Here is an 18433-nt window from a genome sequence, read left to right as displayed (position 1 = left end):
AAGTATACATATTCTGGGTCGTGGTGAAATTCTGAGTCGATCTGAGCATGTCCGTCCGTCTGTTGAAATCACGCTAACTTCCGAACGGAACAAGCTATAGACTTGAAACTTGGCACAAGTAGTTGTTATCGATGTAGGTCGGATGGTATTGCAAATGGGTCATATCGGTCCACATTTACGTATAGCCCCCATATAAACGGATCCCCAAATTTGGCTTGCAAGGCCTATAAGAGAAGCAAATTTCATCCGATCCGGCTGAAATTTGGTACATGATGTGAGTATATGGTCTCTAACAACCATGCAAAAATTGGTCCACATCGGTCCATAATTATATATAGCTCCCATATAAACCGATCCCCCGATTTGGCTTGCGGAGCCTCTAAGAGAAGAAAATTTCATCCGATCCGGCTGAAATTTGGTACATGGTGTTGGTATATGTTCTCTAATGACCATGCAAAAATTGGTCCACATCGGCCCATAATTATATATAGCCCCCATATAAACCGATCGCCAGATTTGACCTCCAGAGCCTCGTAGAGGAGCAAAAGTCACCCGATCCGATTGAAACTTGGTAGGTGGTGTTAGTATATTGTCTCTAACAACCATGCAAAAATTGGTCCATCTCGGTCCATAATTAAATATAGCCCCCATATAAATCGATCCCCAGATTTGTCCTCCGGAGCCTCTTGGAGGAGCAAAATTCATCCGACCCGGTTGAAATTTGCAACGTGTTGTTAGTATAAGGCCGCTAATAACCATGCAAAAATTGGTCCGTATCGGTCTATAGTTATATATAGCCGATCCCCAATCACACAAAAATTGGTCCATATCGGTTCATAATCATGGTTGCCACTCGAGCCAAAAATAACCTACCAAAATTTTATTTTTATAGAAAACATTGTCAAAATTTTATTTCTATAGGAAATTTTGTCAAAATTTTATTTCTATAGAAAATTTTGTAAAATTTTATTTCTATAGAAATTTTTTTCCAAATTTTATTTCTATAGAAAATTTTGTCAACATTTTATTTCTATAGAAAATTTTGTCAAAATTTTATTTCTATAGAAAATTTTTTCCAAATTTTATTTCTATAGAAAATTTTGTCAAAATTTTATTTCTATAGAAACTTTTTTTCCAAAATTTACTTCTATAGAAAATGTTGTCAAAATTGTATTCCTACACTGAAAAAAAGCATACTCGGTTCCAAAGATTTTGTCTTTACTTTAAAAAATTTGGTATTGGTTCCGAGCCAAAGAAGCGGAGAATACAAGTAAGGATACTTTTAAGACACAATTCTCTTTTAAATTTAGGTTTTGTGTACTTGCTTCTAGGAAGCAATTTTTAATTTTTCGCTTTCTCAGCTATTTTTCTTCATATGCTATCAAAGTCCTTTAAAAAAGGGTTAACGGCAACTTTATGTTCCAAATTAGGACTCGACTTCCAGTAGAAATTATGCTATGTTTGAAGTAAAAAACTTCTTTGAAATAAAGTTTTGAAAAACATGTCCTATATTTGAACGATTTTTTGCTTTGTAGTCAAGATGCAAAAAGACAACAAATTTAAAGACAATTTCATTAAATTTAAAGAATTTTTCTCAATTATTAAAGTCAAGTTGACCTTAGCCTATAAATTTTTTCTTTCATGTTAAGATACCCATTTTTAAGTCAAATCACTTAATTATAAGGACAATACGACTTCATTGAAAAGTTTATTGACTTTTGGACAAGGAAAATAACTTTATTTAAGGGAAATGCGTCTTCTATGCTAAGCAAAATTTGTATTCGCATTTTAAAGACACGAAATCTTTGACCTCACGACAATATTTTTTTCAGTGTATAGAAACTTTAAACTTAATTATATACGTATTTAATCGGCCTTTTTTAGTTTAATATATACCACGTATGGACTATATGGTATATATTACGGTGTTAGCAAGTTTTAAGATACTTTGCCATCGGCAAGTGTTACCGCAACCCAAGTAATTCAATTGTGGATGATAGTCTTCACTAGAAGTTTCTACGCAATCCATGGTGGAGGGTACATAAGCTTCGGCATGGCCGAACTTACGGCCGTATATACTTGTTATCTAATAATTTCCTTCAAACAATTAAATTCAACAAAAAAAAAATGATTAAAAAAAATAAATTATGTACAAATTTATTAAAAATTGACTAATATCAACAATGCAATACAAAAATAATTCTCATATAAGAAACTCTAGGTTATAACATATAAAATCTCTCTCAGTTTCTCGCACTCTCTCTCTCTTTCGGTGAGAGCATGCAAAATTATTTTCTCCATTCTTCTCATTCCTTAGGCAAATTACTGTCACTCTTCCCTCGACTATAGGGACGAGAACTACCCAACATACGCTCCAAAAGACTTTGTTTTGATTTACGTTTTGAGGCTATCACCTCTTTACACAATTCCAGGAATGCCTCGGCCACTTGATCCACATGATCTGCTGCAGAGACCTCATTGAATTTACACTCGAAATCTTTAGCCAAAATTTCTCCCTCGTCACGACTGACTTGACGTAAATGCACCATATCGACTTTATTGGCCACCAGTTGCACTGGTGTATCCGATTGTAGATCCGATTTGGCTCGTCTAATGTAATTGAAACTATTGCGGTCGGTAATGGAGTAAACCAAGAGCAGGCCGTCTGCCCAATGTATTAGTTCAGCGGCATTGGGAAATTCATCATCAGCCTGGAAAGAGGAGAAACAAAACAGAAAAATGACTATTTTTTTTTGTACTACAAACATGACATCATTCCAACAATATTGCATGGCATGGAAGATATATGAGAAATTATATGGAAGAACAAAAGCCAAAAGGGCTATAGACAAATGTTCCAACGAGTTACAAGGTCATCGGAGGTAAACATGAAAAACAATTTCAGTTGTGTTTCTCTTAGTTCAGGATAAATTTCCATAAAATGTGAATTGTTTGTTTTCAGCGTTTTTATGTGTTTGGAGGACACTTGTGGAACTAGGTCAGCAATATCGTGATGAGGCTATGATAACATAGCAACAATTGCTGGCATCATAAGGGCTGAATATAATATCACGTTTACCTTTTGATTACTTTCAATTACCTCAAAAGCTTTTGACTTTTGCAATTACATTGGAAAAAAGGCTTTCAGTATATAGGGATTCTCTATAGACTACACCTTTAGGGGAAGGTAGAAATCTTTTGATACAAGTAAACTTGAGTTTAGATTGTGAATTATTAGAATAACTTCTGAATTTAACTCTTTTTCGAACTTCCCATTCCTAGACATGAATAATTCGCACAACTAAATTTGGTTTATTCTCTTTTGGTTCTATATCATCACTCGTTTTGCTAATTTAGCTTTCGCTCATATTTGTACTTTGTTTTTAATGCTAATTAACTCAGGTTGTGATGATGTTTTTAGTGGCGAAATTTATCACGGAAATATGTAGTAAATTTTACTCCTCAACTGCCTACCTTGGTAATGAAAAGTGACATGTGTAGACACACACAACGAAAGGTGATAATATGTTTAAGTGTTAAGTGTAACGAATATTTGTATTACTAATAGCCAAAATAAATATAAATTTAATACATAAAATGTGGTATTTTCACTCTACCCTACTCAAAGGAAGGGGAAGTGGTGAATTTAATAACCATACACTTAATTGTATAAAATTATAATAATTTAGAATATGGTAAATTAAATTAAAATAAATGGATAATCAGGTTACAATCACAGTTAGTAGAATTCTACCACAAATGGTAGATTGGAAACTAAAATCAAGTAGAAATTTTTCACAAAATTTTATATAACAATAAAAATTTTTGACAAAATTTTGTATAGAAATAAAATTTTGATACACAATTTTCTACAGAAATAAAATTTTGATAAAATTTTCTGTTATCATAAATGTTTGATAAAATGTTCTATACAAATAAAATTCTGGCAAAATTTTCTATAGAAAAACAAGTAAGGAAAGTCTAAAGTCGGGCGGGGCCGACTATATTATACCCTGCACCACTTTGTAGATCTAAATTTTCGATACCATATCACATCCGTCAAATGTGTTGGGGGCTATATCTAAAGGTTTATCCCAAATACATACATTTAAATATCACTAGATCTGGAAGAATTTGATAGACTTCTACAAAATCTATAGACTCAAAATTGAAGTCGCCTAATGCACTAGGGTGGAACACAATGTTAGTAAAAAATATGGGAAACGTGTAAATCTGAAGCAATTTTAAGGAAACTTCGAAAAAGTTTATTTATGATTTATCGCTCGATATAGATGTATTAGAAGTTTAGGAAAATTAGAGTCATTTTTACAACTTTTCGACTAAGCAGTGGCGATTTTACAAGGAAAATGTTGTTATTTTGACAATTTTTGTCGAAATCAGAAAAACCTATATATATGAGAGCTATATCTAAATCTAAACCGATTTCAACCAAATTTGGCACGCATAGCTACAATGCTAATTTTACTCCCTGTGCAAAATTTCAACTAAATCGGAGTTAAAAATTGGCCTCTGTGGTCATATGAGTGTAAATCGGGCGAAAGCTTTATATGGGAGATATATCCAAATCTGAACCGATTTCAAGCAAATTTGGCACGCATAGTTACAACGCTAATTCTACTCCCTATGCAAAATTTCAACTAAATCGGAGCAAAAAATTGACCTCTGTGGGCAAATGAGTGTAAATCGGGCGAAAGCTATATATGGGAGCTATATCTAAATCTGAACCGATTTTGCTGATATTTTGCAAGTTTTTCGAGACTCATAAAATATTCGGATGTACGGAATTTGAGGAAGATCGGTTGATATACACGCCAATTATGACCAGATCGGTGAAAAATATATATGGCAGCTATATCTAAATCTGAACCGATTTTTTTCCAAAATCAATAGGGATCGTCTTTGAGCCGAAACAGGACCCTATACCAAACTTTAGGACAATCGGACTAAAACTGCGAGCTGTACTTTGCACACAAAAATACATCAACAGACAGACGGACATCGCTAAATCGACTCAGAATTTAATTCTAAGCCGATCCGTATACTAAAAGGTTGGTCTATGATTACTCCTTCTTGGCGTTATATACAAATGCACAAACTTATTATACCCTGTACCACAGTAGTGGTGAAGGGTATAAATATGGGAAACATTTAAATCTAAAGCAATTTTAAGGAAACCTCGCAAAAGTTTATTTATGATTTATCGATCGATATATATGTACTAGAAGTTTAGGAGAATTAGAGTCATTTTTACAACTTTACGACTAAGCGGCGGTGATTTTACAAGGAAAATGTTGGTATTTTGACCATTTTTGTCGAAATCAGAAAAACATGTATATGGGAGATATATCTAAATCTGAACCGATTTCAACCAAATTTGGCACGCATAGCTACAATGCTAATTCTACTCCCTGTGCAAAATTTCAACTAAATCGGAGCAAAAACTTGGCCTCTGCGGTCATATGAGTGTAAATCGGGCGAAAGCTATATATGGGAGATATATCCAAATCTGAACCGATTTCAACCAAATTTGGCACGCATAGTTACAACGCTAATTCTACTCCCTATGCAAAATTTCAACTAAATCGGAGTAAAAAATTGGCCTCTGTGGTCATTTGAGTGTAAATCGGGCGAAAGCTATATATGGGAGCTATATCTAAATCTGAACCGATTTCAACCAAATTTAGCACGCATAGCTACAATGCCAATTCTACTCCCTGTGCAAAATTTCAATTAAATCGGAGTGAAAGATTGGCCACTGTGGTCATATGAGTGTAAATCGGGCGAACGATATATATGGGAGCTATATCTAAATCTAAACCGATTTCAATAAAATTTGGCACACTTGACTATACTACTAATTGTACTCCTAGTGCAAAATTTCAACCAAATTGGGGATATGGGAGCTATATCTAAATCTGAACCGATTTCTTCCAAAATCAATAGGGTTCTATTCTGAACCAAAACACATACTTGTGCCAAATTTTACGTCGATTGGGCTAACCCTGCGACCTAGACTTTGATTACAAAAATGTTTTCACGGACAGACGGCTATATCGACTCAGGAGCCCACCCTGAGCATTTTTGCCAAAGACAGCATGTGTCTATCCCGTCTCCTTCTGGGTGTTGCAAACATATGCACTAACTTATAATACCCTGTTCCACAGTGTGGAACAATGTGATACCACATTGGTGAACTTCTCTCTTATTACTGAGTGCTGCCCGATTCCATGTTAAGCTCAATGACAAGGGACCTCCTTTTTATAGCCGAGTCCGAACGGCGTTGCACATTGCTGTGAAACCACTTAGAGAAGCTTTGAAACCCTCAGAAATGTCACCAGCATTACTGAGGTGAGATAATCCACCGCTGAAAAACTTTTTGGTGTTCGGTCGAAGCAGGAATCGAACCCACGACCTTGTGTATGCAAGGCGGGCATGCTAACCACTGCACCACGGTGGCTGAATAGTCTAAGTGAGCTTAAAATATCGGGCTGCCACTATACCTAACCTAATCTACAAATAAAATTTTGATAAATTTTTCTATGCAAATAAAATTTTGACAAAGAATTCTTTCTATAAAAATAATATTCTGACAAGATTTTCTATAGAAATCAAAATTTGATCAAGTTTTCAATAGAAATTGAAAATGTATATAATAACAAATAACGAAAACATTTTCTATAGAAATAACATTTTGAGAAAATATACTATAGAAATAAAATTTTAGTAAAATTTCCCATAGAAATAAAATTTGGCAAAATATCCTATACAAATAAGGTTTATATATATATATATACACCCTCAAAAAAAATCGCTTCTTTAACATATGTTCCAAACATATTTTGCAGGAAGCACATATATTATTGCATACTGCCGAAACATTAATATGTTTGTTTTATGTGAACATATTATATGTTTGGAAGCATTTTGAGCCAAAAATATTATATGCTTGGAAGAATTTTTCCCAAACACGATTGTGCTCATTCCCTAACATACTCGTAATTTTCACTTCCACGAAATTTTTTAGTTATTGGCACCTTTCTCTGTAATACAAATAATGTTGAAGAAATTATTCACTTTTATAAATTTTTTAAATTTTACCTTTCGTCTGCACGGAGAATCGAACCGAGGACCATACAGTTTGTAAGCCAACACACTATCCACTGGGCTACGTAGCTGTTATAGTCACCAGTAGATAATTATCGTTTTAAGTTACATTTATATAGCATAGTTTGCAGCGCCCACGAGCCCATGCAAACATAACATTATTTAACAGAAACATACATTTGTTTGCCACGTGGAGCAGTGGTTAGCATGTCTGCCTTGCATGCAAAGGGTCGTGGGTTCAATCCCTGCTCCGACCGAACATTTTTTTTGTTTTTTTTTTTTTTTTAATTTACACATTTATATTTATACTATATTAATTTTTTTAAATGAATCATCGAAATGTGCGTTATTAAAGATTTATAGTCAGTAACAGTGCTTGATATAAACGAAATTGAATGATTTTTGGATAAAATATTATTTTTTATTGCAAAAATAACAATCTTGTAATAAAAAACTGTTTTTGTACAAAACTTTAAAATTTGGAAGGAATTCAAAAACTAACAAAAGAAGAACGTGGAGTCGAGTATAAACATACATACATAATTTTATAATATAAACATAAATTTATTTAGGAGTGAACAGTTTTTTACTAGCATTTAACACCATCGCTCTAAAATTCCTTTTATTTTTCTTTAATAATTCATTTTAAAGAAAACTTTTTAAATTGTTTTAGCTGTAAAAGTCGAACTTAATGCCCGCTTTTATATTTGATGGTGTCCGTCAACTCCTCGTGGACTACTTTTTAATAAAGAGAAACTAAACTTTGTTTTTTTACATTTTACTGTGTAATTTTTCACTATTTCCTCCTTATTTCATTTTACCGTCCCAACTCTAAAAAGAGTATAGTGCCCTTTCGTTATTTTTATGAAGACCCCTGATTTCTTTTAACGAACCAAGAAAAAAATAATGCCAAAATGATAAACAAAACATATGTCCACACATACATAAAATGCTGCTCTCAAGGCGAAAACATAAGCTGTTTGTTTTTCAAATGTCTATTCTCTTGGTTCAGAATGTATATTCACTTTATTCAAATTAAATAATATTTAGACTTAAACATATCAAATTTTTGGCCTTATCATAAAACAGTTTACCGAAACAACATACAAGCGGTTTCACAGAAATTGTTCTCTTTTGACTCTTTTGCTGTGTTATATTGATATCTTTCGTCAACTCTCCCGGTTTCCATCTCTATTTCTCTCTATACTCTCTCTGTCGCTTTGAATAAAATATCACAACATATGTATGTTTAGTTGAAATTTGTAAATTTATATATGTTTGTATTCACACATATGATTTTTATGAAACATTCATGCCCCAAACATAATATATTCTAACATATTAACATAGATGTCCCAAACATGTAGTGTTAGTTTAGGAAAATTACATGTTCGCACTTAAATATATTGTGGTTTAAAATCGTGCCCGAAACACATTTTGTTTATATCGGAACATATGAAAAACATATTTTTCTAACAGTGTATATATATATATATATATATATATATATATATATATATATATATATATATATATATATATATATATATATATATATATATACATATATATATATATATATATATATATATATATATATATATATATATATATATATATATATATATATATATATATATATATATATATATATATATATATATATATATATATATATATATATATATGTATATATATATATATATATATATATATATATATATATATATATATATATATATATATATATATATATATATATATATATATATATATATATATATATATATATATATATATATATATATATATATATATATATATATATATATATATATATATATATATATATATGGGGATGCAAGGGAGAGTGACGCATAATGCACAGCCTATCCTCTTCAAAAGAAGACAACCTCACCCACTGTCGCATAGACTTGGTGCTCCCTGTTCCCTAGCAAACGAGGCTCTGTCGACCGGCCGTAGGCGGTATAACCTTCTCAGGTGCATGGTATCCATACCATGCTACCAAAGCACTCGTCCTAAATCTACACGATCAACGAAACCGTAACACATACATCCTACCATAACCAAACCGATAAACCGATGACGACCTTTAGCCTCAAACATGGATCACGAATTGGAACCTTCTGGAGACATCAAAACTGGGACAACTCTGCAATGTATTCCTTCAATATAATCTCCTCCTCCTCGGCATATCCGAAGTGAGATGGCCAGGGTCTGGCGAGTTCTCAGCGCTACGGCCCTATGTTCCTCCTAGGAATTTCAGGAAAATATATATATATATATATATATATATATATATATATATATATATATATATATATATATATATATATATATATATATATATATATATATATATATATATATATATATATATATATATATATATATATATATATATATATATATATATATATATATATATATATATATATATATATATATATATATATATATATATATATTATATTTTCATACCCTGGGAACAGGGTATTATAAGTTAGTGCATATGTTTGTAACACCCAGAAGGAGAGGAGATAGACACATGGTGTCTTTGGCAATAATGCTCAGGGTGGGTCCCTGAGTCGATATAACCATGTCCGTCTGTCCGTCCGTCTGTCTGTGAACACGTTTTTGTGATCAAAGTCTAGGTCGCAATTTAAGTCCACTCACTTTCAAATTTGGCACATGTTCCTAATTTGGGTAAGAATAGAACCCTATTGATTTTGGAAAAAATTGGTTCAGATTTAGATATAGCTCCCATATATATATTTCGCCCGATATGCACTAATATGGACCCAGCAGCCAGAGTTTTAAACCGATTTGCTTGAAATTTTGTACTAACATAACAGTTAGTCGTATAGCCAAGTGTGCAAAATTTTATTGAAATCGGTTCAGATTTAGATATAGGTCCCATATATATCTTTCGTCCGATATGGACTAATATGGTCCTAAAAGCCAGAGTTTTGGCTCAATTTGGTTGAAGTTTTGCACAGGGAGTAAATTTAGCATTGTAGCTATGCGTGCCAAATTTGGTTGAAATCGATTCAGATTTAGATATAGCTCCCATATATATCTTTCGCCCGATATGTACTTATATGGACCCAGAAGGCAGAGTTTTTGCCCAATTTGGTTGAAATTTTGCACTAGGAGTACAATTAGCAATATAGTCATGTGTGCCAAATTTAATTGAAATCAGTTCAGATTTAGATATAGCTCCCATATATATCTTTCGCCCGATATGGACTAATATGGTCCTAAAAGCCAGAGTTTTGGCCCAATTTGGTTGAAATTTTGCACAGAGAGTAGATTTAGCATTGCAGCTATGCGTGCCAAATTTGGTTGAAATCGATTCAGATGTAGATATAGTTCCCATATATATCTTTCGCCCGATATGCACTTATATGGACTCAGAAGCCAGAGTTTTATCCCAATTAGCTTGAAATTTTGCACTAGGAGTACAATTGGTAGTATAGTCATGTGTGCCAAATTTGATTGAAATCGGTTCAGATTTAGATATAGCTCCCATATATATGTTTTTGTGATTTCGACAAAAATGGTCAAAATACCAACATTTTTCTTGTTAAATCGCCACTGCTTAGTTGAAAAGTTGTAAAAATGACCCTAATTTTCTTAAACTTCTAATACATATATATCGAGCGATAAATCATAAATAAACTTTTCCCAATTTTCCTTAAAATTGCTTCAGATTTAAATGTTTCCCATATTTTTTTACTAAAATTGTGTTCCACCCTAGTGCATTAGCCAACACACAAAAAAATATCAATTAATTTGATTGTCAATACAATTAAAATTATGTTTAAATTTGAGCTAACAACGTATTTTTTAAATACAATTACGATTTTAGTCACTTTAGCAACTAATTTTGTTATATCAACAAACATTTTGTTATATCAACAAAAATTTAGTTGAACTTCAAACTTTTCTGTAACAACAATTTATTGTTAGCTCAAAAATTATAATATTTTTTTGTGTGAACTTAAATTTTGAGTCTATAAATTTTTCTGTCCAAATCGAGTGATATTTAAATGTATGTATTTGGGACAAACCTTTATATATAGCACCCAACACATTTGACGGATGTGATATGGTATCGAAAATTTAGATCTGCAAAGTGGTGCAGGGTATAATATAGTCGGCCCGGCTCGACTTTAGACTTTCCTTACTTGTTTTTTTTTTTAAACATAAACCAAGAAAGATATAGACGTCTCCAATAAAATTAACAGTGATGTTGTTTGTCTACAGAGCACATACAGTACACTCTAAATTGAACATACTATTCATTCTCTCTGGAGAACAAGATTTGCCATAGAAAAAGTGCTGGATGTGCATAATTTTATATTCTATAAAAAAATTTGCTGTTTTTTACTTTCTTAGGTTAATAAAGAAACCTAAAAAAAGTACAAAAAAATAATTAAAAATTATTAGTTTAAAGAAGATCTATAAGTTAAGCCAATCATCATTTGAATTATAAATTGTTTCAATCCCTGTAACATAGCTGTTGAATTTCATAATTTCAGACAATATAGAGAGAATTCTTGAGAACAAAATAGAGCAATTATGGTTTTACTATTTTAACGGTGAGGGTCTCTCTTTATCCTAATAAAACTTAAACTAAATGGGAAAAACCTGCTCTTGAATTAATGTACCCTTGTTTTTATTTGTTTGGAACATTTTTAATAAACCAATGGCTCACGAGTTTTTAATTGCTTATTATCCTAGACATATTTCTCTGATTTGTCATATATTCTTCATACAAAATACACCTGTTTATCCTCTTAATAATGAATTAAATAGGCATTCTGATTGCCAGTGCTATTACAAGGCTTATGACCTCTAGGTATATGCTTGTATTTGTTCATAATTTCCCCTACATGCCAGCAATTAGGTTTCCATTGGCAACAAGTTACACGCATCAAAAAGGGTCAACAAGGTAGAAAGGTAGATGCATGGAGTGAATGAAGTTAACTAACGAACAATGTTCGAGCTTACCTTGGGACATGTGTCGAGCAATTCAAAGAGTACTGGCTCTCCATCTACTATGGCTTCATGTTTATATCGATTTTCTGGAATTAGAGAGCAACCAGGCCAAGAATAGAGTCATAGAATAAAAATAAAGCCACAAAAAAAAACACACACACACACACCATCAAAAGGATATACGAATAGCTGTACACTAGCGCACACATACACACATAGTTTTAAAAGTAGCTCAATCATGCGAATTAAATAAAATCATGCAACCGAGAAGGTAGAAAAAAAAATATTAACAAATTGAGTATGAAATAACGTATAATACCCTGTTCCACAGCGTGGCGCAGGGTATAAAAAGAAGCAAGTGCAATAAAGTTAAATTTAATTAAATTGACCATCTACTTCAACTTAAACTAACTTTATTTCGTTGAATTGAGTTAAACTTAATTTTCATATTTATATTTCGATAGAATGACGACAATATTTTTATACCCAGCTTCATTGAAAAGGCGTTTTATACAGAGGCGTTTTATATAAACTAATCATAAAGGTTTCCAGTAAAAAAAGCGTCACCAAAAAAGTAATGAAAATGTTCTTTTTCGATCCGGAACTGATGCAAAATTGGCGCAGAAGCGATGAATTTAACATGGGCTTATCATAGGAGGGATGTCCACCATTACAACAACTGTTGCACTGAATATGCTTCACTTTTTAAGGAGCCATCCGAATTCAGTATTTTGGATGTGAATTGTCAAAATTTTATTTCTATAGAAAATTTTATTAATCATCAGGGACAAAGAAAAACTTACAATGGACTGGTACCAAAAAAACACAGCTTCTGGAAGAATTACGAACTTCTTCTCAAACCATCCAAAACAGATAATAATAAATACAGCAAAAAACCTAATCCAAAAAGCACTAACTATCAGCGATCAACAATTCCAACAAAAAAACAAGAGAAAACTACACGATATCTTGGAATACAACAATTTTCCCCCGAACATCATAAAAAAATTAATAACGAATTACAAGCCTTCATCAGAACAGACGGACGATAACAAAGATCCAAAATCATACAAATCGTTGACATACATACCAACGATCTCAGAATGGATAGCAAAGTCCGATATTTTCGATACAAATAAATACAACTTGGCTCATAAATCCAACAATACACTAAAAAATCTTTTTACCAATACCAAAGACAACATCCCCTTATCCGAAACCCCAAACGTCATTTATGAGATTCCTTGCGATGGAAAATCAAAAGAAAAGTGTCAGATGATATATATAGGAACTACCAAAAACAAATTAAAAACAAGATTATCAGGACATAAATCCGACATAAAAATACGGAATAACAACAGCAAGCTACAAAAAACTGCGCTAGCGACACACTGTGCAGCAACAAACCACCAACCAAACTTTGATAGAGTTCGTGTTTTACAACGAGAGAGCAACACGAGCAAAAGATACACCTTAGAAATGTTACACATCAACAACGTACCAACAACGAGGAGAATAAATTACAAAACGGACACAGACAACATCGCTCACATATACAGACAAATGATATGCAGAAATGATGGGAAAAAGAACAACGCGCAGGTTACATAGCAGCATCCACACTCAGTGCAATATTAAAAACAGACGAGAGCAGTGATGTTTCGCTGTCTCTAACAAAAATATGTGTTGTGTTTAGTTGTTGTAACTGATGTAAGTGAAGGATAGTTGTATCTACACATTTGTTATGTTCGCCTAGTAGAATGTGTCATATTGAGATGTTTATCATTTATGTTAAAAATGTACTAAATGTTAGAATAAGATTGTAGCAATTAATATATACTACTAATGAAATCTATTATAATAAATTTATTATAGATCAATACTTCCTGAAGAAGCAATTCAAGAAAATTGCGAAATATTGAAGAAAATATAAATAAAAAACATATAGATCTCAAGCTCGAAAAAACATAGAATTTTCATTTTGTAAAAATTTTATTTTTATAGAAAATTTTGTCAAAATTATATTTCTATAGAAAAATTTTGTTAAAATTTTATTTCTATGGAAAATATTGTCAACATTTTATTTCTAAAGAAAATTTTGTCAAAATTTTATTTATATTTGTTGTTTTGATCTCAACTTAAAAGCCATTGCGTTGATTAAACTACAAGAGTAACTTAACCAACAGAGGAAACGAATGATTGTCAACTTTATTTGGGCAAAGCCCTAGAGACTGCAAGATGGTTGGACGGACGCACGTTTCGGAATTACCACATTCCTCATCAGCATCCTCTACTTGCAGCAAAACTATCAACCAATTATCAGAATAAATTCAGGCAGTTCATTAAACCCAACAATGAACCACACTTGAACCTTCCGAAAAATGGTTTCCGATAGTCGGGGTTTTGCTCTTATAGTTTAGTCAACGCAATGGTTTTTAAGCTTAATGGTTTTTAAGATCAAAACGGAAAATGTTATTTCTATAGAAAATTTTGTCAAAATTTTATTACTATAGAAAATTTAGTCAAAATTTTATTTCTATAAGAAATTTTGTCAAATATTTTTTGTTAAAATTTCATTTCTACAGAAAATTTTGTCAAAATTTTATTTTTATAGAAAATTTTGTCAAAATTTTATTTCTATAGAAAATTTTGTCAAAATTTTATTTCTATAGAAAATTTTGTCAAAATTTTATTTCTATAGAAAATTTTGCTAAAATTTTATTTCTATAGAAAATTTTGTCAAAATTGTATTTCTATAGAAAATTTTGTCAAAATTTTATTTCTATAGAAAATTTTGTCAAAATTTTATTTCTATAGAAAATTTTGTCAAAATTTTATTTCTACAGAAAATTTTGTCAATATTTAATTACTGTAGAAAATTTTGTGAAAATTTTATTTCCATAGAAAATTTTGTAAAAATTGTATTTCTTTAAAAAAATTTTGTCAAAATTTTATTTCTATAGAAAATTTTGTCAAAATTTTATTTCTATAGAAAATTTTGTCAAAATTTTATTTTTATAGAAAATTTTGTCAAAATTTTATTTCTATAGAAAATTTTGTCAAAATTTTATTTCTATAGAAAATTTTGTCAAAATTTTATTTCTATAGAAAATTTTGCTAAAATTTTATTTCTATAGAAAATTTTGTCAAAATTTTATTTCTATAGAAAATTTTGTCAAAATTTTATTTCTATAGAAAATTTTGTCAAAATTTTATTTCTATAGAAAATTTTGTCAAAATTTTATTTCTACAGAAAATTTAGTCAATATTTTATTTCTGTAGAAAATTTTGTGAAAATTTTATTTCCATAGAAAATTTTGTTAAAATTGTATTTCTTTAAAAAAAATTTGTCAAAATTTTATTTCTATAGAAAATTTTGTCAAAATTACATTTCTATAGGAAATTTCATAAAAAAATTATTTTATAAATTTTATGTCTATATAAATATTTGTCAAAATTTAGTCAACATTTATTTCTATATAAATATTTGTCAAAATTTAGTCAAAATTTATTTCTATAAGAAATTTTGTCAAATATTTTTTGTTAAAATTTCATTTCTACAGAAAATTTTGTCAAAATTTTATTTTTATAGAAAATTTTGTCAAAATTTTATTTCTATAGAAAATTTTGCTAAAATTTTATTTCTATAGAAAATTTTGTCAAAATTTTATTTCTATAGAAAATTTTGTCAAAATTTTATTTCTACAGAAAATTTTGTCAATATTTTGTTACTGTAGAAAATTTTATTTCCATAGAAAATTTTATTAAAATTGTATTTCTTTAAAAAAATTTTGTCAAAATTTTATTTCTATAGAAAATTTTGTCAAAATTACATTTCTATAGGAAATTTTATAAAAATTTTTTTTTTATAGAAAATTTTATCAAAGTTTTATGTCTATATAATAATATAATTATGTCTATCTGTAAGAAATTTTGTCAAATATTTTTTGCTAAAATTTCATTTCTACAGAAAATTTTGTCAAAATTTAATTTTTATAGAAATTTTTTTCAAAATTTTATTTCTATAGAAAATTTTGCTAAAATTGTATTTCTATAGAAAATTTTGTCAAAATTTTATTTCTATAGAAAATTTTGTCAAAATTTTATTTCTATAGAAAATTTTGTCAAAATTTTATTTCTACAGAAAATTTTGTCAATATTGTATTTCTGTAGAAAATTTTGTGAAAATTTTATTTCCATAGAAAATTTTGTTAAAATTGTATTTCTTTAAAAAAAATTTTGTCAAAATTTTATTTCTATAGAAAATTTTGTCAAAATTACATTTGTATAGGAAATTTTATAAAAATTTTATTTTATAAATTTTATGCCTATATAAATATTTGTCAAAATTTAGTCAAAATTTTATTTCTATAAGAAATTTTGTCAAATCTTTTTTGTTAAAATTTCATTTCTACAGAAAATTTTGTCAAAATTTAATTTCTATAGAAAATTTTGCTAAAATTTTATTTGTATAGAAAATTTTGTCAAAATTGTATTTCTATAGAAAATTTTGTCAAAATTTTATTTCTACAGAAAATTTTGTCAATATTTTATTTCTGTAGAAAATTTTGTGAAAATTTTATTTCCGTAGAAAATTTTGTTAAAATTGTATTTCTTTAAAAAAATTTTGTCAAAATTTTATTTCTATAGAAAATTTTGTCAAAATTACATTTCTATAGGAAATTTTATAAAAATTTTATTTTATAAATTTTATGTCTATATAAATATTTGTCAAAATTTAGTCAAAATTTTATTTCTATAAGAAATTATGTCAAATATTTTTTGTTAAAATTTCATTTCTACAGAAAATTTTGTCAAAATTTTATTTCTATAGAACATTTTGCTAAAATTTTATTTCTATAGAAAATTTTGTCAAAATTTTATTTCTATAGAAAATTTTGTCAAAATTTTATTTCTACAGAAAATTTTGTCAATATTTTATTACTGTAGAAAATTTTGTGAAAATTTTATTTCCATAGAAAATTTTATTAAAATTGTATTTCTTTAAAAAAATTTTGTCAACATTTTATTTCTATAGAAAATTTTGTCAAAATTACATTTCTATAGGAAATTTTATAAAAATTTTATTTTTATAGAAAATTTTATCAAAATTGTATGTCTATATAAATATTTGTCAAAATTTAGTCTAAATTTTATTTCTATAAGAAATTTTGTCAAATATTTTTTGCTAAAATTTCATTTCTACGGAAAATTTTGTCAAAATTTTATTTTTATAGAAAATTTTGTCAAAATTTTATTTCTATAGAAAATTTTGCTAAAATTTTATTTCTATGGAAAATTTTGTCAAAATTTTATTTTATAGAAAATTTTGTCAATATTTTATTACTGTAAAAAATTTTGTTAAAATTGTATTTCTTTAAAAAAATTTTGTCAAAATTTTATTTCTATAGGAAATTTTATAAAAATTTTATTTTTATAGAAAATGTTATCAAAATTTTATGTCTATATAAATATTTGTCAAAATTTAGTCAAAATTTTATTTCTTTAAGAAATTTTGTCAAATATTTTTTGTCAAAATTTTATTTTTATAGAAAATTTTGTCAAAATTTTATTTCTATAGAAAATTTTGCTAAAATTTTATTTCTATAGAAAATTTTGTCAACATTTTATTTCTATAAAAAATTTTGTCAAAATTTTATTTCTATAGAAAATTTTGTCAAAATTTTATTTCTACAGAAAATTTTGTCAATATTTTGTTTCTGTAGAAAATTTTGTGAAAATTTTATTTCCATTGAAAATTGTGTTAAAATTGTATTTCTTTAAAAAAAATTGTCAAAATTTTATTTCTATAGAAAATTTTGTCAAAATTACATTTCTATAGGAAATTTTATAAAAATTTTATTTCTATAGCAAATTTTGTCAAAATTTTACTTCTATATAAATATTTGTCAAAATGTTATTTCTATAGAAAATTTTGTCAAATACAAAATTTTATTTTCTAGGCCAATTTTTAAAAAAATTATTTCAATGAAAAATTTTGTCAAAAAGAACATCTTTGGGAATAATTTTTTGTGTCTTTAGAAGAACTTCCAATTTTGTTTTGCTGGGATAATAATTCCATTAACTAAAATAGAATTAAATTGGCTTTAGCCAAATAGGGTTACCGTTTTGTGGAGCATAAAGGATATATTGTTTTTTTCTGTGTATATACTTCTCGTTCTAGAGTCCTCACAATAAATTGCCTTCCAACTTGCAACCATTAAATGCAGCATTAAAGTTTGAAACAACCACAGAAATAAGCTCCAATACTCCTTTAGTATGT

The 18433-nt window shown here is 28.8% G+C and overlaps 1 protein-coding gene across 2 annotated transcripts in view; it reads right to left on the bottom strand.

Annotated features, from left to right (window-relative positions):
• Positions 1-2131: 2131 nt before the first annotated feature.
• Positions 2132-18433, bottom strand: part of LOC142236099 (ras-related and estrogen-regulated growth inhibitor) — a 54890-nt gene continuing 38588 nt past the window's right edge. For both annotated transcript variants that reach the window (XM_075307348.1, XM_075307347.1), the window contains exons 4-5: positions 12163-12236; positions 2132-2711 (exon numbers count right to left, since the gene is read on the bottom strand). In XM_075307348.1, coding sequence (XP_075163463.1) covers positions 2307-2711; positions 12163-12236 — 479 coding nt within the window. In that variant the 3' untranslated portion in view covers positions 2132-2306. The remainder of the gene's footprint in view (positions 2712-12162; positions 12237-18433) is intronic.

Source organism: Haematobia irritans, chromosome 4 (assembly GCF_050003625.1).
Source record: "Haematobia irritans isolate KBUSLIRL chromosome 4, ASM5000362v1, whole genome shotgun sequence".
Lineage (NCBI taxonomy): Eukaryota > Metazoa > Arthropoda > Insecta > Diptera > Muscidae > Haematobia > Haematobia irritans.
The sequence above is the reverse complement of the archived record's forward strand: the minus strand, read 5'-3'. Positions and strand labels throughout refer to the sequence as shown.